The sequence below is a fragment of the Zootoca vivipara genome, chromosome 5, assembly GCF_963506605.1.
Source record: "Zootoca vivipara chromosome 5, rZooViv1.1, whole genome shotgun sequence".
Classification (NCBI taxonomy): Eukaryota; Metazoa; Chordata; class Lepidosauria; order Squamata; family Lacertidae; genus Zootoca; species Zootoca vivipara.
The window spans coordinates 52883756-52905170 of NC_083280.1; the positions used below are offsets into that span (position 1 = coordinate 52883756).

The following is a 21415-nucleotide window of genomic DNA, read 5'->3' on the forward strand; positions in this document are numbered from 1 at the left end:
AAGGGATTTATGAATCAATATTATTATTATTATTATTATTATTATTATTATTATTATTATTATTATTATTATTAAACTGTACTGACTCCACCAATTTTCTTAAGCACTAGCAAACAAGGAACAGTAGATAATTTTTCCTAGTTCTCTCAGAATGACTATGGGAGAATTCACAGGGACAACTCTAAATATAAAAGCCTTAAGATATGTTTTGGCACCTCAGATACACTCCTTGGTATAATTACCACTATATCTGTATTGCTATTAATTGTGCAACTGAAATAATTACAAGATGACTTACATGCCTTTTTGAATCTCACAAATAAAAATGCCGTCGTAGAACATAATTTTCTAAAACAGTTTATACAAGAAGCAAAAAGTTGTCCTTATGAAAGGCAAGATTTTAATTGTACCATTTTTTAAAAAATAAGAGTTGCTAGGATCAAAAGATTATAAATTTAATTGTCACAGATTAATCGCCCCTATAGTTGGTATATGTTAGTAGATCCATTTCAACATTTGCTGTTCAAAGATCTAAATAATTTGTGTGCCCATGACATTCATTTGACATTGTACTTAAAGATCTGAAAATCAAGATTATTTCTTGCCAATTCTTAAAACCAATACATTTTAACCCTTTTGTAAGGAGGCTATTGGAACAGCCTCAGTCTGACCAAGGTAGAATAGAGAGGGACTATTACTTCCATTGATTGGAACACTATACTTCTTTTCAAGCAGCCTAGAATAGCATTAGCTTTTCTTTCTTTTTCTGCTGCTGCAGCAACACACTGGGAACTCATGTTAAGCTTGTGGTTTACTAAGACCCCCTATATTCTTTTCACATGCCCTGCTGGCAATCCAGGAGAAGGGGACGACAGAGGACGAGATGGTTGGACAGTGTTCTCGAAGATACGAACATGAGTCTGACCAAACTCCAGGAGGCAGTGGAAGACAGGAGTGCCTGGCATGCTCTGGTCCATGGGGTCATGAAGAGTCGGAAACGACTAAACAACAACACTGGCAATCCAGGTGTTCCCCATCTTATATTTGTGCAGCTGGTTCTTCTTGCCTAAGTGTAGAACCTTACATTTGTCCCAACTGAAATTCATTTTGTTAGTTTGGACCCAGTTCTTCAAACTGTTAAGGTAATCCTGAATCTCAATTCTGCCTTCTACGGCATTAGCTAGTTTGGTGTCATCTGCAAATTTGATGAGCATCCCCTCAATACCTTCACCCAAGTAAATAGTAAAGACACTGAACAACAGTGGGCCCAGGAGAGAACCCTGCGGAATTCCACTTGTCACTTTTTCCCAGGATGACAAGAAACCATTAGTGAGTACTCTTTGGGTTCGGTCAACCTGCTACAAATCCACCTAACAGTTACCTTGTCCAACCCACATTTTACCAGCTTCTTGGAAAGAATACCGGTATAATGGGGGACTTTGTCAGAAATCAAGATACACTACATCCACAGCATTCCCCTGATCCACCAGGTTTGTAACTCTATCAAAAAAGAAAATGAGATTCGTCTGGCATGATTTGTATTTGAGAAACCCATGCTGGGTCTTAGTAATCATAGCATCTTGTTCTAAGTGCTCACAGACTGATTGTATCTGTTCTAGGTCCTTTCCTGGTATTGACGTGAAGGTAACTGGTTGGTAGTTACCTGGGTCCTCTTTTTTCCCCTTTTGAAGATGGGAACAACATTTCCCCATCTCCAGTCTGCAGGGATCTCACTTGGTCTCCAGGAATTCTCATCAGGCCCTGGAGATGTGAATTCATTTAAAGCAACTACGTGTTCCCTTACCACCTCTTTTCCTATCTTTGGGCTGCAGCTCCCTCCTTGTATCATTGATTCTGTTGGGTACTGCTTTCCTTTAGAGAGAAGACAGAGGCAAAATAGTTGTTCAGCAGTTCAGCCTTCTCCCAGTCACCCAATAGCATTTCTCCATCATCTTCATGCAACAGACCTACTGCTTGCTTGCTCTTCCTCTTGCTTCAAACATAGTCAAAGAAACCTCTTTAATTATCTTAACCTCCCTTGCAAGCCTGAGTTCATTCAGAGATTTGGCCCACCTTATTTTCTCCCTGCAGTTGTTGACATCTCATGTATTCTTTGTGATTTCTCCTTTCTTACATTTCTTATAAATGCACTGCTTACATCTCAGCTCATCTGTAAGCTCCTTATGCCGCCACACTGGTTTCTTTAGGTGCCTCCCACTTTTCTTTCTTGCTGGAACTGTCCACCATTGTGCCTTCAATATTTCAGCCTTTTGAAAGTCCAGAGTGCATGTCCAACTTCACTCAGCTTTCACTTGCCTGTGGTGTTTCCCTCTCCTACAATTTTTACCCATATAAGTAACCCCGGGATTCAGAGTGCAGTGTCATCAATATGCAGATGACACCTAACTCTCTCTCTCTCCATTCCATCTGAAACAGGGGAGACATATCCATTTCACCTGGCTTCTGCGTTCCTGTTCATTATGGCTTCTGTTTGGCTATTTTGTAATTGAACTGCAAATTGGATAATTCTGTAATTTTACCGTTTTTTGTTTTGTTTTTTGTACTTTAAAACCAAGGGATACTTTGTAATTAATTTCATTCAAATATAACACACACACACACACACACACACACACACACACACACACAATTTTTGGGCTTTTCCAGTACTTCTCTAGTATCTACCAATATTCAGGGTTATTAAACACACACTCTCTCTCTCTTACAGAGAGTTAAAAATAGTTCATGAAAAGTGAAAAGAACCACACTTTGCAAATATGAAAAAACAGTAAGTCTCAAGACAGAAAACAATGGAACTATTAAGACTGTTTAAAACTTTACAAATACCTGTATTGTCAACAAGAGGCATTCCAAGTTAATGCCCAACACCCTAAAGCCATCAAGCCTGAACATTAAAGCTCATCAGTGTGCAGAAGAATGAAAATTCACAGATGAGGCAAATAATGTTGCAGCTGAGACTGACAGACAAGAAAGCAGAATGATAAACATAACAGATGGAGATTACTTAAAATATTTAATTTTTTCCTTAAGCTGTGATTATTATTTTTTTAAAAAAATTGAAGTAGCAAAAGAACATTTCAAAACATAAGCTGTAAATATAGATTACAAGATACAAGTCAAACCTGCTTTGCTTCTATTTGCCATGATACAGCAGACTAAAAATATATGTCAATCTGCTCAAAATCACTTTAAAATTTTGCTATTTTCATTCTTGTCTTCAGAATGTTAGTTTTGCCTCTAATTAGCTCCTTTTTCAGGAGTTAGTAGATCTATTAATCAATTACTGTCTTTCCTAGGGCAATTTAAAAGTTGAAAAACACAATAATCATTTTCTAATAAACACATTAACAATTTTTTTTAAAAAAAGTCATTGCATTATGAAGTATCATATTGGCAGTTCATATTGGCAGGTTTACAAGACGCTACTCTGGTAATCAAGGAATCATTTATATTACTGCAAAAAGAGGTTTAAAAAAGGAAGAGCAATTTATGATTACTATTTTTTTATTTAAAAAAAGCACCAATAAATAAAAGCACTATTTTACTTCAAAAGTAAGAAGGGCCACCCTTCTGACTAAACTTAATATGCAGCATATATATATATATGTTACTTTGTGTCACAATTATCTCAGTTTTCTGTTCCGCTGTTCCCAACATGCAACAAACTCCAGATGTGATCTGGGGTTAATCTCACTTTAACGGGTACATCCCTAGCAGTACCATCTTAAATCATTTATTTCATTGGGATTCGTGCCACAGTAACTCTTTGACAGAACTATTGTGGGGCTGCCTTTGACAACTTCTTGGAAACAAAATACAGGTGCTAGATTACTGATTGGGACTGTTCCCAAGCACATTTCAACATGCTGGTTGTTACCCTTTGAAACGAAAAACAGCTTGCAGGCTGGCTACTTGACTCTACCTCTAAATGACTGAAAATGTCCCAACTCTAAAAGAGCATTAAACTATCAATTTTGGTCTTGGTCAACATCTGGATGGATGATCACCTGAGAACCATGTGAATGCCACTTCATGTTCCCTGATGGAAGAAAAGCAGGATATAAATGAAAGTAAATTTTAAAATGTTATTCCACCCCTACACACACAAGCCTGCCTAAACCCTCTCACATTCTTCTCTTGAGTCTCTCTGCTAGTGAGGGACTTCTCAGTTGAGTTCCTCTTGGATATGTAATGCCCTCTTCAGAGAAGCTTGCCTGGAATTAACTTTAATGTCTTTTCAACACCAGCCCAAGAACTTAATTACCTGGGCATTCTGGTATGTTTTTATAGGAGGTTCTAGAACTGCTTTATAATGTCACTAGATTTTTGTGACTTTTAATTTTATTTGCTGCAATGTCTCTGTTTTACGAAGTACAGCTGACTCATCTTCTGTGAAAGAATGTAAGTGGAAGGAAGGAGAAGGTGATGCACTAAGCAACAACCTGTACTAATGTCTGGGAAATAACTCCTAAATGAACTAACTTTTCTAGAAATGCATGAAAAGGTGGCAAGAGATATCAAAGAGACAAAGATTACAACTTCCACAAGAGGCAGAACTTAGTGGAACAGAAGCCAAATACATGATAATGCTACACGTGAATAAAGCTACAGGTCAGATAAAGCTGGAATATAGCTACACCATCAATAGCTTTTAAGCAACAAGTTTAATACAGAATATTTATGTTACAGAAAGGTCATACTGACACCTGACTGTTCTGGAGTCACATATTTAGAAAGCTTCCTTCCCCATCTCCATTTGGGGACACAGCCTAGACACAAGAGGGACACAGCTTAGATGGGTATATAGCATGTTAGCCCGATTGCTGGGCTGCAATCCAGTGGTCCCTGGTAGGGCATTCTAGCGGTTAACAGAGAAAGCATGCAAAAATATATAGGGATGCAAAGGAATGCAAGGCCCAGTTCCAAGAATAAATAAACAATATTCTTATTTAGTTGCAAAGTAATATGGTTTAGTGCTCAGATTTTCACCATCATTTAAGAAATATGACGTGTCAATTGGAAATTTGATTAAAACTAATGATTCAAAATGACATTTTTCTGATTTAAATTAATGATTTAATTTTAAGTTGATCTACCCTGTCTAGACATAAAGGTAAAGGGACTCCTGACCATTAGGTCAAGTTGTGACCAACTCTGGGGTTGCAGCGCTCATCTATTTATCTACTTGCACTTTGAAGTACTTTCAAACTGCTAAGTTGGCAGGAGCTGGGACCGAGCAACGGGAGCTCACCCCGTCGCGGGGATTCGAACCACCGACCTTCTGATCGGCAAGCCCTAGGCTCTGTGGTTTAACCCACAGCACCACCTATGTCCCCTGTCTAGACATAAATCCAATTTATTTCAGTGAAACTATGAGTTCTACCAAGACCCCTCTTTCAGTTAGGGATGATCACTTTCAAGGTGGTTTGGGGCACAAACGTCCTTCAGTCCTGCCCCCATTTTAGTTGATACCCACTTCTAGGGGTGCCAACTTGAACAAAATATTGGGGGGGGGAGATAAGTCCTGCCCTGCATAATTGATCACAAGATGCAGTGCACACACACCATTTGAACGGCAATGCCCATCAACTTTGGGGGCCCCTGGTCCCCTCAAATATTTTACTGGGAGGAGGCAAAGGGACATTGGCCCCTATGAGCTGGCTCCTATGCCCACTGAAAGGGCCTCGAATGTTGCCTGGGGCAGGAAAAGGATCCGTTTCCTAAGTCTTACAGGAAAGGGCTGCCCCTCTGGGATACAACCTTTTGTGTAACCCAAAACCAGCACAGAATAAAGGCATTGCCCATCCTGGAGGAAAAGGGCAACAAATCTCTTCAGCCTAATCCTACCACCAACATTCAAGTGACGTCTACTCAAATTTTGGCACCTTTAGTTCTTGCTGCTATCTAAGAGTGAATTGTGTCTCATTCAAAGATAAATTACCTCATTAAAATACTATTTTCTTAATATGCCATTTTCATTTTTCTCTTTTCTCCCTAGTAATCATTGTAAAGGGCACAACATTTATTGCCAATTTTTAAATGAAATTTCAATCTTAAAAGGGTCCTCACGGGTGGGTGGGTGTTGCTATTACCCTGACTGTTATATTGCAGAAATGTAATCTAAGGAGTTTATATATAATAAAAAATACTAATTAGACACCTCACTGAGACACCTATCTATTCACATTCTCAAATCTGGCATTTGATCATGCTAGTAACAACCTGTCCCCTTTAACTACTGGACTATTTGTTACCCTGTGTCCAGTGCCTAAGAGCTTGTTAATTACCCAAACTCTCTTTCTGTAGGTCTTGTTAATTACCCGTCTCCTGTCTCAAAGGACCTTGTTAATAACTTCCACAATCCCTCTAAAGAGGGCCTAACAACACATTAAAATTAAAGATGCTTTTCTTTTAGCACCTGTCAAGTGCTGTAAATTGAGAAATTTTCACATCAGTGTATTAGCCTACTGTAGCGTAGCTTTAAAAAACAAACATTTTTTATGGAAATGTTGCACTAGTGCTAGCTATTTTATGGGAAGTTTGTATATTAAGTTGACATTTGTCCTCTGGTATGCTCACTGTACAAGACTGCCATGACAGAGAGCTGCAGATTAACCCCTTGAAAGCCAGTGCAATGAATGTTTGCAATTAGGCTAATGAAAGCAATCAAACAGCTTGCAAATGCAAACTTTCAAAGATGTGGAATGGGCTTTAAAACAACATAACCCTATTACCACCAAATGCTAAAAGGTGGGGGCTACCAGAGGCTAAGACAGGCTTGTCATTAACATGCAACCATGTCACCATTGGTGACTAGAAATTGCCTCCTGCCCGAGGTAAAGGTAAAGGGACCCCTGACCATTAGGTCCAGTCGCGGACGACTCTGGGGTTGCGGCGCTCATCTTGCTTTATTGGCCGAGGGAGCCGATGTACAGCTTCCAGGTCATGTGGCCAGCATGACTAAGCCACTTCTGGCGAACCAGAGCAGCACACGGAAATGCCGTTTACCTTCCCGCCGGAGCAGTATCTATTTATCTACTTGCACTCCATGCTTTCAAACTGCTAGGTTGGCAGGAGCAGGGATCAAGCAATGGGAGCTCACCCCGTCGCGGGGATTCGAACCGCCAACCTTCTGATTGGCAAGCCCTAGGCTCTGTGGTTTAACCCACAGCGCCACCCAAGGTAACAAGGCAATAATTCAGATGCTCTGATTTAGCACCCATTCTCTAGCAGCATTTTGCGCTGGGGGGGGGGGGGGAATCAGTACAACATTTTGTAAGTCCAACATTTTGTCAGTTGCAAATCCAAGCAAGAAGCTTCTTCCTAAAGCTTTTGCAAAGGCCTTTGCTCTTTGAATTCTTTTTGTGCTCCATCAAGACCTAGTAAATTACAACAGAGCTGAATTGTTCATGTTCTCAAAATATAATCCATTTTTTAAAATTTAGGCTCCAGGCAAATGCATTCTTTTTCAACCAGGGCCTTTTTCTGCTTATCTTTCAGTAGGTTGAGCTTAGATCTATTTTTAATGTGCATTTTGTAAGTCACCTTTAATTTCATTTTTGGGGGGCAGGGGAACAACTAAATATAATAATTAATAATCATATAGGAAGTGTGCAACACACCTACTTTTTACTACTTTACTACTTTTAGTAGCATAAGAAAGGCAATACAGTATGTCCATTCAGATCTAATGCCAAAACCATGATTTAATGTTAGTCAGCTCATAAGCTTTGTGTGCATTACTACATTCTCTGTTTTCACACACTGTAATAGCAAACTATAGTTTGCTGTGTGAGAGAAATCAGAGTGCACATGTGTGAAAGTGAGAGTGTGTACACAAGGATATAACACCAAAACATGGGTCAGCATTACATCTCTAGCCTGCTCCTCTAAAAAGGTCCACCCTACAAAGGAGGGAGCATTTCAAAGACAATAAGAGGTTTTTCTTGTTTAGATTTAATTGACTTAAATCCTGCATTTTTAGTCCTAAGCCTTTTTAAGTAGCTAAAAATGTTAAATACTTAAAAAACAACACCACCACAGTATAAAAAGTTACAATACAACCTTTTTTTTAAACTATACAAAAACAAGCCAGTTATTCAATAAAACAGAACTCAAACAATGCAGCCAAAATGCTTTACTGAATACAGTTTGTGTAAATCTTTAAATAATAATAATAACAACTGGGTAATGAATTAGGTAGGCTAGCTTCTCTGGGTGGATAAGGTAAAGGTAAAGGGACCCCTGACCATTAGGTCCAGTTGTGACTGACTCTGGGGTTGGAGCGCTCATCTCGCATTATTGGCCGAGGGAGCCGGTGTACAGCTTCCAGGTCATGTGGCCAGCATGACAAAGCCACTTCTGGCAAACCAGAGCAGCACACGGAAACACCGTTTACCTTCCCGCTGTAGCGGTACCTATTTATCTACTTGCACTTTGACGTGCTTTCGAACTGCTCGGTTGGCAGGAGCAACGGGAGCTCACGCCATTGCGGGGATTCAAACCGCCCTCCTTCTGATTGGCAAGCCCTAGGCTCAGTGGTTTAACCCACAGCGCCACCCGCGTCCCTTCTCTGGGTGGATACCACACTGCAAAATGTGCTTGATCTCTCAGGCACTGTCCAAAAGTTTGATAATAAGGATACACTGAACAGGGTCTCATTATTTTAAGGCAGATTTGGGGGCATATTTCTTCAGTGTTCAGAGAATTCTATCTACTCAGTTAAGGGTAGAATTGGCCTTTGCATGCCGAGCTATGCAAGGCTGTTATTGGGGGAAGGAGGAGAGAGCTTCCTACACAACAGCTGAGTGAGCGCCTTTATAGCATAGCAGTAGCCATCTGGGGTTAAATATTACTTTTGAAATATACTTCTAATTAAAAAAAATGATAACCTTGATGATGATTATTTTTAAAAAAGTTTGCCCAAACTCTGTTTTCATTTTTATAAAACTGACTCCAAGACATCATATCTCAAATACAGTAAAGCTTACCTAGAAGATGGCAGCACTTTTGTTGGCTTGAAGCTTGTTGTAAAGGGATTAGTTGAATCAAAATCAAAACTGTCCTGATGATTTTCACCGAGTGCACTAGGTGATTTCAAATCAGCAGAAGCATCTGATCCTCCATTGCTAAGTCTGTCAGACCGCTTACTATCTTTTTTCCCAGTGACTCTTTCAAAGAGACTAACCTTCTCTTTTCTTTCTTTCTTAACGTCTTTTTTTATTTCAGCAGGTTTTGAAAACAGACCTACGTTTTGGTCCCATGACATGGGGCTTTCTTCGAATGGATTCTTCTGCCTTGGCAGGGTAGCAAACTTCTGAGGCAACGAAGCACTCACATTTTTAAAAGGGTCATTTTGTGCTCCAAAAGCTGAGTCGCAGTCATCAAGTGGCTGACTCACTTTAGTTGTATCTGCACTTAACGTCCGTCTGTGTGGAGATTTTACATTTCCTGCAAATCATTTTGTCATTAGTATACAACAAGAGACATCACATCATATTTGGCAATACCCACACAAAAGCTTGCATAACTACATTTCGAACAGGAAGGGAAACTTGTGGCCCTTTGGGTATTGCTGGACTACAACTCTGATCATCTCTGACCAGGTTGGCTGAGATTTCCCATCCTCATTTCTGAAGGTACTCAATTGATCATTATTACAATAACCAGTCATATTGTTGTTGTTGTTGTTTTTTTAAGGGCATGATCCACTCAAACACAGGGATGTCCAAGTCCCATTGATTCAGTAAGAGGTTTGGGCACATACTTGGTATTCCCAATGAAATAATGTTTCAATATTAAAGATTTATTGTAAAATTCTATATGCACTACAAAAGGTTCTGGAATGCTGTCATAGTTTAAAAGAAAAGTGGATACAATTGACTTTAGCTTTTAATTAAATGGCAAAACAATGTGTGTTGTTTTTATTATTATTAATTTCCTACACTTCCTCCAAGGAACACAGGGAGAAAATAGAAAGCACAGCCTGGACCAAGATCTCCCTGAGGAATTGACAGTTGAGTGGGAATTTGAATCCAGGGCTCCTCGATCCTGGCTTGACACTCTAACGTTTAGCTGATGGGTGTGGGAAGTATACCATGCTCCAATAGCACCAAGCAATTTGCACTGAAACCCCTGCTAAAAAAGAATGGGGAAGCTCCATTTTAGCAGTGGTTTCAACACAAAATGTTTGGTGCTACTGGAATAGCAAAGCCTCTTGTGCTGTGGTTTCCCAAAAACATAAACCCCCCCCCCATCGGATTATAAGTGCTTGGGAAGCTCTGCACAACAAACTTTGGGAGTGGATGGGGCAACTAATCACATGGCATCATAATGACAGCTACACTGGGGATGGGGGGGGTCCAGATAAGGATCTGGTCCACCAGGCTTAAAAAAAAAAGATTCATTACCCCTGTTCCAACCATTACCCTACACTTGATATATTTACAATTAGCTTCAGTATCTACTTAATGTTTACTATGCTATGAAATTAGAGGACAATCTTATAACAAGCTCCTAAGACTCAATGAATCACCAGATAAATGTGCAAAATGGGCCAAATGGTCAACACAGTATTATAATCTAGTGTTGCACTGGTCCAACAAGCTAACTTATATCACATCAACAGAATGTAACTTTAATTGGGAACAGACAGAGCTCTAAAGTTTCTTGATTTCCCCAAGCTTTTCAGTCACTAATCTTGTTGTATCGCTGTTGGTTCCTTTTAATGTTTTGATACTGCCAGTAATTATTGTTTTATTGTATTTGTATTTTGTGTTTTATTGTATTGTTCTTTGATGATATTTTATCAGCCTGAACATTTTTAACTGAATGGCATGCTGCAGCTTGAGTGGGACTGGAATTATTTATCTCTCAAGCTTTCCTAAAAGCATCACCCACCTGTCAGCTGTTGCCAGAAACCTTTGCACCTAATATTTGGTGATAAGCTGCTTGAACAGGACTGCTGCTGGTACATTACTGATGTGCCCCATTTGCCTTTACCTTACAGTGTAGTCAATATACACTGCTCTGTGAGCTTTTGCAACCAAACATTTCTATAAAGTAAGAGCGAAAAGATAACAGGCTGGAAGCAACGAGCAAGAGTATGTCGAAGTTTCTTACATCAAACAGCATCAACAATTTTCACTTACCACTTTCATCCGCAGAACCAACAGATTCAAGCTGACGTCTGAAGAGGTATGCATTGGCAACTGTGCCCGATTTAATTTTTTCCGAAGTCACCTGGGGCCCAGTTAAATCGGACATTGAATGAGCTGAAGATAGTCGCTGAGGTCCCAACAGGAAAGGCTTTTTTGGTTTAGATTTTAACTGTATTTCACCAAGGGAAGTTGCAGTGTTAGTTTCTGGTATGTGACTGCTTGGAATGATTGCAGAGGATGTATCAAAAAATGTTCCATCAGTCTTCCGACCCTTCATTTTGTCCTTTAGTTTAGCAAATGGAGATTTAGTTTTGTCCTTCATTGAAAGGTCAAACATACTTGCTGTCATATTGTTCCTCATAAACTGAATATTGACCTTTATTTCTCCTCTGTCTTTAGTTCTCTTTCCTTGTTTGGACACCAGGCTAAACCACCTTCAAGATAAGATAACAACACATTGTAAGTTGTTTAACATTGAATCAATCTTTTTAAATTTAAACTGCTTCTTTTTTATCTCCCTTTAATCCTATCAGATAAATCATGTAACTGTTAAGAACAAATAATCCAAGAAATAAAAATTGCCTGCAATCAGAGATTTGGGCTGGTGTTTTAAATATATGTATTTTATATTAAGTAAAGCTGCCTTAAAGCAGGTCAGATCACCTGTCTACCTAGCCCAGTAAGGTCTATGCTGCCTGGCAGCAATTTGTGGGGGATTCATAGCATTACCCTATATAGACATGGGTATATACTGTATAAACAGCATTTGCATTACCTACTACTTGATCTTTTTTTTTAACTGGACATGCCAGGGACTGAAACTGGGACCTTCTGCATGAAAAGCATGAGATCTACCATTCAGCCTCCTCCAAATTCAGTTAAAATGATCCCCATGTAGATGAATACAGAAAACAAAAATTCACTTGTCCAGAGCCATGTATTTGGAAAGGTACGAAAAAGAATTAAGACTTATTTTTTTTAAAAAAAAAAAACCAACAACAATGCCCTATGATACAATTTGATGAAATGTTACTTTATGAACAAAAATCTGAATTGGTGTATTAACTTAATTAGTAATGTGAAAATCAAAAGTGATTAAGACTAATGTATCTTCCATTAATGCTTCCTTTAATGCAACACATAAATGATAGTATCAAAGTTCAATTTAGGAAATGATCCTTAAGCCAGCCAAAGGCCAGCTGAGGGACTGTAGGAAGTGATGTCAAGTGCTGCTTTACTAATGGAGAGGGAAGTCTGCCAGCAGGACGGCACTTGCAGCGCTGGAGTCCCGCTCCCTACGCACTCGTGGAAAGCTCAGCAGGCGCAGATGTTCTGCTGCACCGAATGCCAAAACTGGGCTTGTCAGGAGTGGGCAAGGATCCACCGGATCCTTTGTTGAGTAGTTCTTCCCCTGACATCCCCCCCCAAAGAGAAGCCTTCAAATACACCAGCCCGAGAAATGGAATAGTATATTCCCTCCCGCTGACTACAGTTTGCGGGGTGGGGAGAGAAAAAATAACGGGGCAAAAAAGGTAACGAAAATCACCCTGCACCTCCATCCCTGCTGGAGTGAATTGGCAGGGCTCAGGAAGTAGTGGTGACTCTGCCACAGAATCTCACCACAAGGATTGCCAAATTTGTTCTGCCTGATGCTTACAGAGATTTAAGAGTTTCCCCAAATACAGGGATTAGAAAATATATCAAATGCCCTCAAAAGTACAGTAGTTCAATGCTTTTGTTTACTCCTGCTGTGATACTGATCCAAAACAAATACAAATTGCTTTCCAGTGAGAAATGCCAACCGGGTATAATATGAACCAGGCTGTGCCACTTGCTATTCAAATGAGATATCTTATCTCTTAGATTGCTGTAAAAACAAAAACAAAAAAATCCATTCTTTCTGGGAATGGACTGAATGAAGCATCACCCCAATCACCTAGCAAATGTGGTACAGCCTTATTCATTCCTTAACTTTCTTGACAAGAAGAGTGAGAAGAATGAGTTCGCCCAAGCCCTGCAGCAGGTTATGATTTCTCCCCAGGAAGTAACTAGCAAATAGGCCTTACGCCAGCACATATTGCCATGCTCAATTTCTAATCATGAAAGAGGCAATATGAATAGCTCGGGTGTTCTTGGTATAACAAAACTAGGACTGTAAATAAAGCCTTGAAGACCACCACCTGCTCCAAATCCCAACTAGCCGTTCCAATAACCCCTTATTCTTTTTCTTTAAAAAGCTAATGATTTTTCACACTCATGAAAGGGAGAGCCTTTCTGGAATAAAAATATTTATGTGCTAAGCTATATTAGCTATTGTTTTAGTTTCTTATATCTTGTGCCAGAATGAAGATATTAAAATATACGACAGAGGCCCTCTCATAACACCACTGCTTCAGGAAACTTCACTGCCTTTATTTTAAAGGCATATGTTTGTTTTAAGGTGCAACCACCAGCAACTTAAAAAGTGTTACGTGCAGCAGGCTATTAGTTTGTGGCTTAGTACAGTACATGGTTAAAGTCACTATGGGTTGGCATACACACTTCTCTCTGTTAAAAGAAAGAAAGCCCCACATGTTGCATGCGCTGAAGCTTTCCTAGAAATTCTAGATCAGCTGGTAGCCTTCATTTTTCTTACAAGAAAAAACACACATGGGGGAATTGCTGACAAGGTTCAGCATTGTGCAGAATATTAAATATCTTTTTTTGTAATACTCTAGTGACTCTGAAGTCTGTCTCTTGGAGAACCATATGTACAGCTGCGTTGGAAGGAGGAAGCTATTAAATATATTAAAAACTAGAAATATTACCAATAAAGACACTTCATCAAATATGTGGATCTCATTTACCCACAAACTAAGCAATGTTCAGGTTACATCAACTTTAAAAAGTGACTTTGGATATAATGCTCCAGGTCTGCTAAATGCATCTGAAAGCAAAAAAACACTATTTAATAAAATTTGTATTTATCACCAGTTTTGAAAGAAATCAAAATTATATTGTTAGATATCAACTTTTGTTTTAAAACCATAGGGTCACAGCTGTGCGTCCTTAATTTTAATTTAAAAAACTGAAATTTTACTCTGTATTTCCATAATTGTGGGTTTTTTTTTCAGGCAACACATACACAATTCAGCCATATACCATTTGAAAAAGCAATAGGCTACCTGCCTCCCAGTTGTGCTGGCAAGTTTCTAAACATCACAGTGATAACATTTCTCTAATTTTTCCACCTCTGAACAAAGAGCATCTTCCATCTCTGCAGTGCATTTGTGATAGTAATGTCACACTATTATTTTGTCCTATCTCACAGTTCCGAAATCACTACATACAGAATATTCAATTTCAGTAGTACCTTACTGAAGCTATAGTTCTTGTAAACAGCAATATGCAGACTGAAAATGAATATGTCTATAGGTAGACTTCTGGGCCAACTCATAGCCCTTTCCATGTTACAAAAGTCAGAACCAGACATTCCAAATAGCAGTTAAAAACAACATGATCCCGCCCCTATTTTCAATGCTACAGCAAGAGTAGTCCAGATCTTGAGTTAGTAACACTAAAGCCCATATGCTGAAGTCCCTAAAATATGCAGTCATGGGTCAAGATTGCACTGCCATACACACTCCAGAGCACTGGATTTCACATTTGCATAGGAAGCTTACTCAAGCAGAGTCTCAAACATATACAGTACAGTAGATTAGAACTGTGGAAACTGTACACCACAGTATCAAGCAATATGCATTGAAGTTTGGGCCAACAGACACTGGCTTCTATGTGTACATGTGTACGCATGTACACATGGCTTCTATGTGTTCTATGTGTACATCTTACACAAATGTAAAAGCCAATATGCAAGAAGCAGAAGTTTGTGGCTAATATTTTGTCCCAACACAACAAACAGGAGACATGGCCTTACTGAAAAGAGAACAGACTGCTTTTTCATTCTTTTTTCCCTCCATCCCTTTTTGTTATTTTGCATGCTATGTGTGCTTCAGCACTAGAAAGTGGAACTTCTTGGATGGGCACTGTATGAGAAGGTGACAAGTAGCCTTGCTGGATTTTCATTATGTTTGAAATTGGGGGGGGGGGGTTTAACAGAAAGAAATAGTGTCTGACTGTAGTACCATGGGGAGTATTCAACCACCAAGAGCAAATAATAATTTGAAAACACTTTATTAAAGGTATTTCTTAATGGCATACTCATTAAGGCAAGAAATGGAAGAACAGCTTGTGAATGGTTTCAAATGATGGCACAGATACTAGCCAAGAGATACTCCTAACACTGATGCAATCGTGGAACAAACGGAACTCCAAACTGCAATGTGGGGAGTATAGAGGTAGGCAGAGGAGCATCACCTTTCTCCAACAACAAAATATTGTTTATTGCATGGCAAATCCAGGAATCTCAACTAAAGCCTATGTGACAGATGGCCACCCAACTCTGCTTAAAAGCCTCTAATGAAGGAAAGAGTCCATCACCTCCAGCGGGTCCAAGGTGAGGGCATGGAATCAATTTTGTAGCTGCAGAGACACAGCATGGCCCCTGACAGCCCTGCTCTCTTGTGTCACATTGGGGTTCATCTCCTGAATCACTTTCCCTCCTGCCACTACATAGCGCTGCCTCAGAGTAAGTTCCATTGATCTCAATGAAAACTACTTTCAAATGCAAGTGCACAGGAATGCACTACAGAAGTTGCAAGATTGGAATTTACACTGAAGAGGTTTACATACAACAACAACAACAACAACAACAACAACAACAATTTATTATTTATATCCCACCCATCCGGCTGGGTTTCCCCAGCCACTCTGGGCAGCTCCCAAGAAATTTAAAACAGAATAAAATATCAAACATTAAAAACTTCCCTAAACAGGGCTGCTACAAGACAAGCAGAATAAAAATGCAAATTATAAATATATAGGCAATTCCTGTTTTAGACACAACCTATATGTGTGTGATCGTGCACATGCGCACAGCCTGGATATTTTTAGACATTTCTATCCCACCTTTTCTCCAAGGAGCTCAAGTGTCAAGGCGGGAGTCAGGAACCAGTCAGCAATAACTCACAAGGTGTCAATGAAGAAGTGTGCATGCACACGAAAGCTCATACCAAAATAAAAAACTTAGTTGGTCTTTAAGGTGCTGCTGGAAGGAATTTTTTAATTTTGGTGTCAATGGAGTTAATTTTTTACTCAAGGAAACAAAACAGCTCAGGCCTATTGAGCACAGTAACTCTTCCCAGCAGTTCTTGCCCCAATGGGGCAATTGCAACTCAAGGTCCACAGCTCCCTAAGGTTCTTCCTCTCCCAGGTCCTTCCTAAGCAATCTGAGACACTGTACCAATGTCTAGTCTGTCTCTGTTCCACCCTCTTCATACCTTTGTGGGTTCTGAGAGACCAGCAGGGAGGGGACCTGATCACAGTCAAGCTTTACTTGTCAGTTTATTTCAGCATGTTTATAAAATGTAAGGTTGCCACAAAAAGTGACAATCCAGACACAAAAGTTGTTGAGTTCTATTGGCAGAATTGTTGAACTCCCCCCCCACACACACACACAAGATCTCAAAAAAAGAAGAAGCTTTTAAGCTGTTTTTAAGGAAATTCTACCCGACATGGGTTGCCATATACTGTATATGTTCAGATACTGATTCCGATGGCCAAATCCCAGCAATGTCCAGGAAATTACAGATGATTGACAACCCTAATACAATGGATCTGATGATATTGCAATCAGTGAATCACTTCCCTGTAATGAATTCATTTGGATTTCAGAAACATTTCAGTTTGACTTATTACAAATGACATTTCATGATTTCTTCATTATATCATTCCATTAGTCTTCCATTAACTATTTTTAGCAGTGATCTGTGAATAAGAAACTTTTTAATGACCATTTTACCTTATTTTATCTTAGAATTTGAAGTGGTGGACATTTCAAGCAGACATTCTATTTTGAAATAGCGTTAAAATTGAATAGTAAACATTATGAAACCTTTATGTTTCTCTTGCAATGCTCAAGGCCCAGAACTCTATCCTACAACAAACAGCATTGCAGTTAAGAGTCTTAGACACAATTCACTGCCAGTTAAATAATAAATTATATATATGTGCTGTTTTATAAGATGTAACACATGAATGAGGGAGATGTTAAACATATGACAGCATTATGGGGGACAGATATCTATTAGCAACAGTTAAGTGCAAACCCCCTCCCCCCTGAAATAGTAAGACTTCCAAGTTTGGAACCAAGGGTTAACTAGGAAAACTAGTTATTCTGAGATGTTATAGCATCCCAATAAACCAAAAGCTGTATGACCAACACAAGTAGATACCATATGCTCATATTGTGTCTGCCATTACAAATTACAATACTAAAGGCTTCATTGGGAACAAACTGATTATTGTCCTAAGGGATAATGTAAAAGAGCACAGTACTGAAGCATGTAACTGTTCAGACATTCATGTGTTATGGAATAACAGAAGAACAACCAAATGTATGAGTGAAAAGGAACAGAAGACAGAGAGAACCTACAAAACAGAGTAGGCCAAAATGGTGTACAGTATTTTAGAAAATAAACCATTTCTTTCAAATGGCTATTCCCAAAATAGCAAACTTCATAGTATGGAGGTATACCAGTGGGATTTTCTTTCTTCTGCATTTTGGTTTCATCCAAAGTGAAACTCCTGCACAGCTTGTTCTGCATCGTCCAAATACTTTCTGTTGGCAGGCTAGTGATCCTCAGCCCCCAACTGACAGATGAGACCCTGCCTACCATTTGGGAATAATTACTATGTATGACCACACATCAGTAATGAAGTGTGCATGTATAAGTTTCAAAATCTTGAAAGGCTAGGTGCTCACTGGTAAGCACAAAATGATAATACAGCCATACACCTATTAATACTGCTCTGCATATAAACTGGCTTTTGGAGCATATGGGTAACCCTTAAAGCAAAAAAAAAAATGTTCCCAGCATATGTAAGAAAATAACACTTACTCAGTTTTCCTTCTTAGCTTGTCCTCAAAGATATCATTCAGATCTATCGCCACTTGTCCCAGAAATTTATCAAGCCCAACAAGTGACCTGTGCATCACTATCAGGCATAGGACGTATTTCTCAGGATTCCCTTCCATCAGCAATCCGGGCAACTCAAAGGAGGCCTCTTCTTTCCATATAGGATCCAGGGTCTTCTCTGCCACGGAGGTGGAGTATTTCTCCTTTCCCAACTGTATGATTGTGTATGTATCATTAGTGCCACTTTTGCCCTTCGGCTTCAGGTCTCTGGCCTGCAGGACTGTGACCTGCACGTGAGTTGGGAACCACTTCTGGGCTTGTTCAGCCAACATACTGTCAGTGGGGTGGAGCAGGTGGGGGGGGTTGGGGGTTTTTAAGCAGCAACAGCCATGCAGATAACCTGGTCTATAGGCAGGTACACTTCATACTAAGGCAGCTCAGTTTAGGCTGACAGACCTTTGATGACATACAGGCACAAGGGTCTCAACTGCTCCTTGGTCAGCTTCCTAACAACAAGTGGGGCAAGATTCTAGCTTCGATTATGCCCTCCGTATTCATTTGCACTGCTTCCCTGCCCCTCTCTTTCTAGCATCAGCCCTGTTTCCCTGCACTTGTGTTCAGGACACAGCTTGTATCTTAAGCCCACTGCTCAGCGAGCGGGATTTCCACCTGCTACCCCCTTCGCTTTTTTAAAAGTGGCGGGGTGGAGAGGGCAGAAACCAGCACTGCAGGATTTAAAGAAGCAGGGAGAAAGTCCCCAAGGGAAACTTCTCTCTCTCTGCCTCCCTCCCTAGCAAACACCCTCTGCGCTTCCCCCACAGCCTCGGGGACGAATCCAGCGCCCTAGGAGTGGGGCGGGGAAACCCCAAGAGAGCGGCATTTAAAAAAAACCATTTGGAGGTGGGCAAAGGGGGCTGCGGCTGAGGGAAACCTGCGCCCGCCCGAGCGAGGCTGCGCCAGGCTTGTCTCCTCGCTTCGGTTCCCTAATGCCTCCCCACCCCTCACTGAAGCGGCTGGGGGTGCCTAGCCGGGGCAGAGGGAGAAGCAAAGCCGCCGTTTCCAGCCCACGGAGGCGTTGCTTGGGGCGAAGCAGCGGCGCGTCCTACCGCTGGGCCTGCGGAGCGAGAGGGAAAGACGCCCCGCCGGCCCCTCAGCGTTGCCCGGCCGCCTCCCCTGGGCAGAGGCTGCGAGGCCGCCGGGCCGAAGCCGCCACTTCCGCCTTCCCCATTGTTGCCTTGAGCCGGCGCCGCTGAGTGGGAGAGGACGAGCAGCAGCACCGCCTCTTTCCCTGGGCGGTCAGAGGGCGGAGGGCAGGGTTCACACCGCCGCCGCCACCGCCGCGCCTCTCCTCGCTACTCCCGCTTTGCCCTGCCCAGATCGCAGCTGCCTCAGTCCGCGCGCGGGGGTGGGGGTGCTTTTATTTATTTATTCCCCCTCCCAATTAAAAAAATCCTTTCTCAAGGCATACAGAGGAAAAAGAACGGGGCTCCCCGGCAAGCGGAGCACTCCCCCCAAGGCACCGGTGCGCCGAGATAGGGTGCGCGCACCCTTTGTAGGACATCTCTTTGCGCGCGTCTGGTGTGGCGTTTAAAGTCAGCGCTCATCCCAGGACTGAGAGATCGGTCTTGCGTCTTTATGTACCCAGAGTGGGGTCTTTTTTCTTAGCACCGCCGCCATCGGACGGTGGGGCAGACGCGGGAAGCCTCCCGATGGGTGTCTAGTCCTTTCGAACTGATCGGTTTTGTACTTATATGCCGCTATCCCGCGGCCAGCTCTGTGCCCAAAGCTGCTTACTACACAACAAACATCCCAGAACGGCAAAACGGAGGACGTTGGAAATAGCAGGTGTACAAAAGGCAGAACATGTCGGTAGTTTCAAAAAAAAAAAATGAAACTTAGCAAGCACAGAATGCTATTAGTGCTGGCACAGTACTCACACAATTTTGAGCTTTGATTCGCACATAACCAACCCTAGTGGTTGAAGTCAATGGGTGATGGTTAAAGCTAGTCATGATGAGAATAGGTCCACTGAAACTAAAGGTCTTAAAAGACCATTGATTTCTATTGGTCTGCCTTGTGTGTGAACAAATTTGTTTTAACACTCATTATTCAGTATGTTAAAAACATGACCTGTTTTCTGCCACAATAGAGCTGGGTGGTGTTCTGCTAAATTTTACTCAGAGTGGATCCATTGAAAATAACATGACGTAAGTTAGATCCTTTAATTTCAGTGCATCTACCCAGAGTAAAACTTATTTAATTATCTCCTTCAGTGCCAAAGAAACTCTTAATTGCCCATAGATTAAAAATTACATTTTTATGGGTCATGATGGCCTGAGAAACTACAGTAAAAATGAGAGCCAAACGTGAGTTGAAAGGTGGAGAAACTCCAAAGAGGAATTTTAGGGAATGGTCACAATTGATATGCAGTGACCATAGTGGAATGACCACAAGAACAATGAAGTAAAAGATCCCCAAAGTAGGAAAACAGCACAAAGCAGAACGATTATTATACATGAAAAAAGTGGAATTAATGTACTGTTCTGAAGCAGAATTATAGTGCCACAATAATTCCACAAATGGAATAACAGCAATTAAGAATGATAAATTCAGAGAAAAACTAGTTTTAGTGTTTTATAATTTCCCCAAACTATGCAAGTCCACAAGTTTTAATGATAGTAGCATTTGTACCATATTATGGTTGCTGCATACTCCTTTCTCTCTGCCTTTCTCAGCACCTGAAAAGAGGGGATTCAAGCTGAGCTCCAAAACTTTGAATGATTGGTACTGTGTATTACAGGGATTATTCTGGGATAAAAGTGCTGCTAGGAGTGAGATGTTGGTGGCATAATCTTAACTTCTTAATGTTAGGCACAGAAACGGAATTACATTTTCTGGAACAGTATGACCATGGAATGGCAGTCCATAACACAGAATAGAATAATAAAGCCTGCTAATGCGTGTCAGGGTATAGAGAGGCTGGTATGACATAGTACAGAAAACAGGAATGTCACCTGACTAAAACATAGTTGACTAATCTGGCCTATTTCATTTAAATGTATTATTGAATTAAAACTGTGTGTATCTGTGTAAAAGCAACAGCATTGAAGAAGAAGAAACATACTTTGTTTTTCTTTAATGCATGTGATGTCACAGCAGGCACTATCGTTGGAGAAGTAATTCTGCTGTGTTAAAGTGAAGGCATAATATTTAAAATAT

General features: G+C 40.6%; 1 protein-coding gene across 2 annotated transcripts in view; it reads right to left on the reverse strand.

The window, feature by feature from the left end:
• The window catches only part of RAB11FIP2 (RAB11 family interacting protein 2), a 33280-nt gene extending 13811 nt beyond the window's left edge, over nucleotides 1–19469 (reverse strand). The window contains exons 1-4 of one of the 2 annotated variants that reach the window (XR_004693894.2): nucleotides 18179–19469; nucleotides 11172–11614; nucleotides 9012–9471; nucleotides 4726–4790 (exon numbers count right to left, since the gene is read on the reverse strand). Coding sequence is in view for 1 of the 2 variants with exons in the window: in XM_035138045.2 (XP_034993936.1) it covers nucleotides 9012–9471; nucleotides 11172–11614; nucleotides 18179–18528 (1253 nt within the window). In the remaining variant the exon portion in view is untranslated. The remainder of the gene's footprint in view (nucleotides 1–4725; nucleotides 4791–9011; nucleotides 9472–11171; nucleotides 11615–18178) is intronic. The other variant, XM_035138045.2, reaches the window with a different exon arrangement.
• Nucleotides 19470–21415: the final 1946 nt, after the last annotated feature.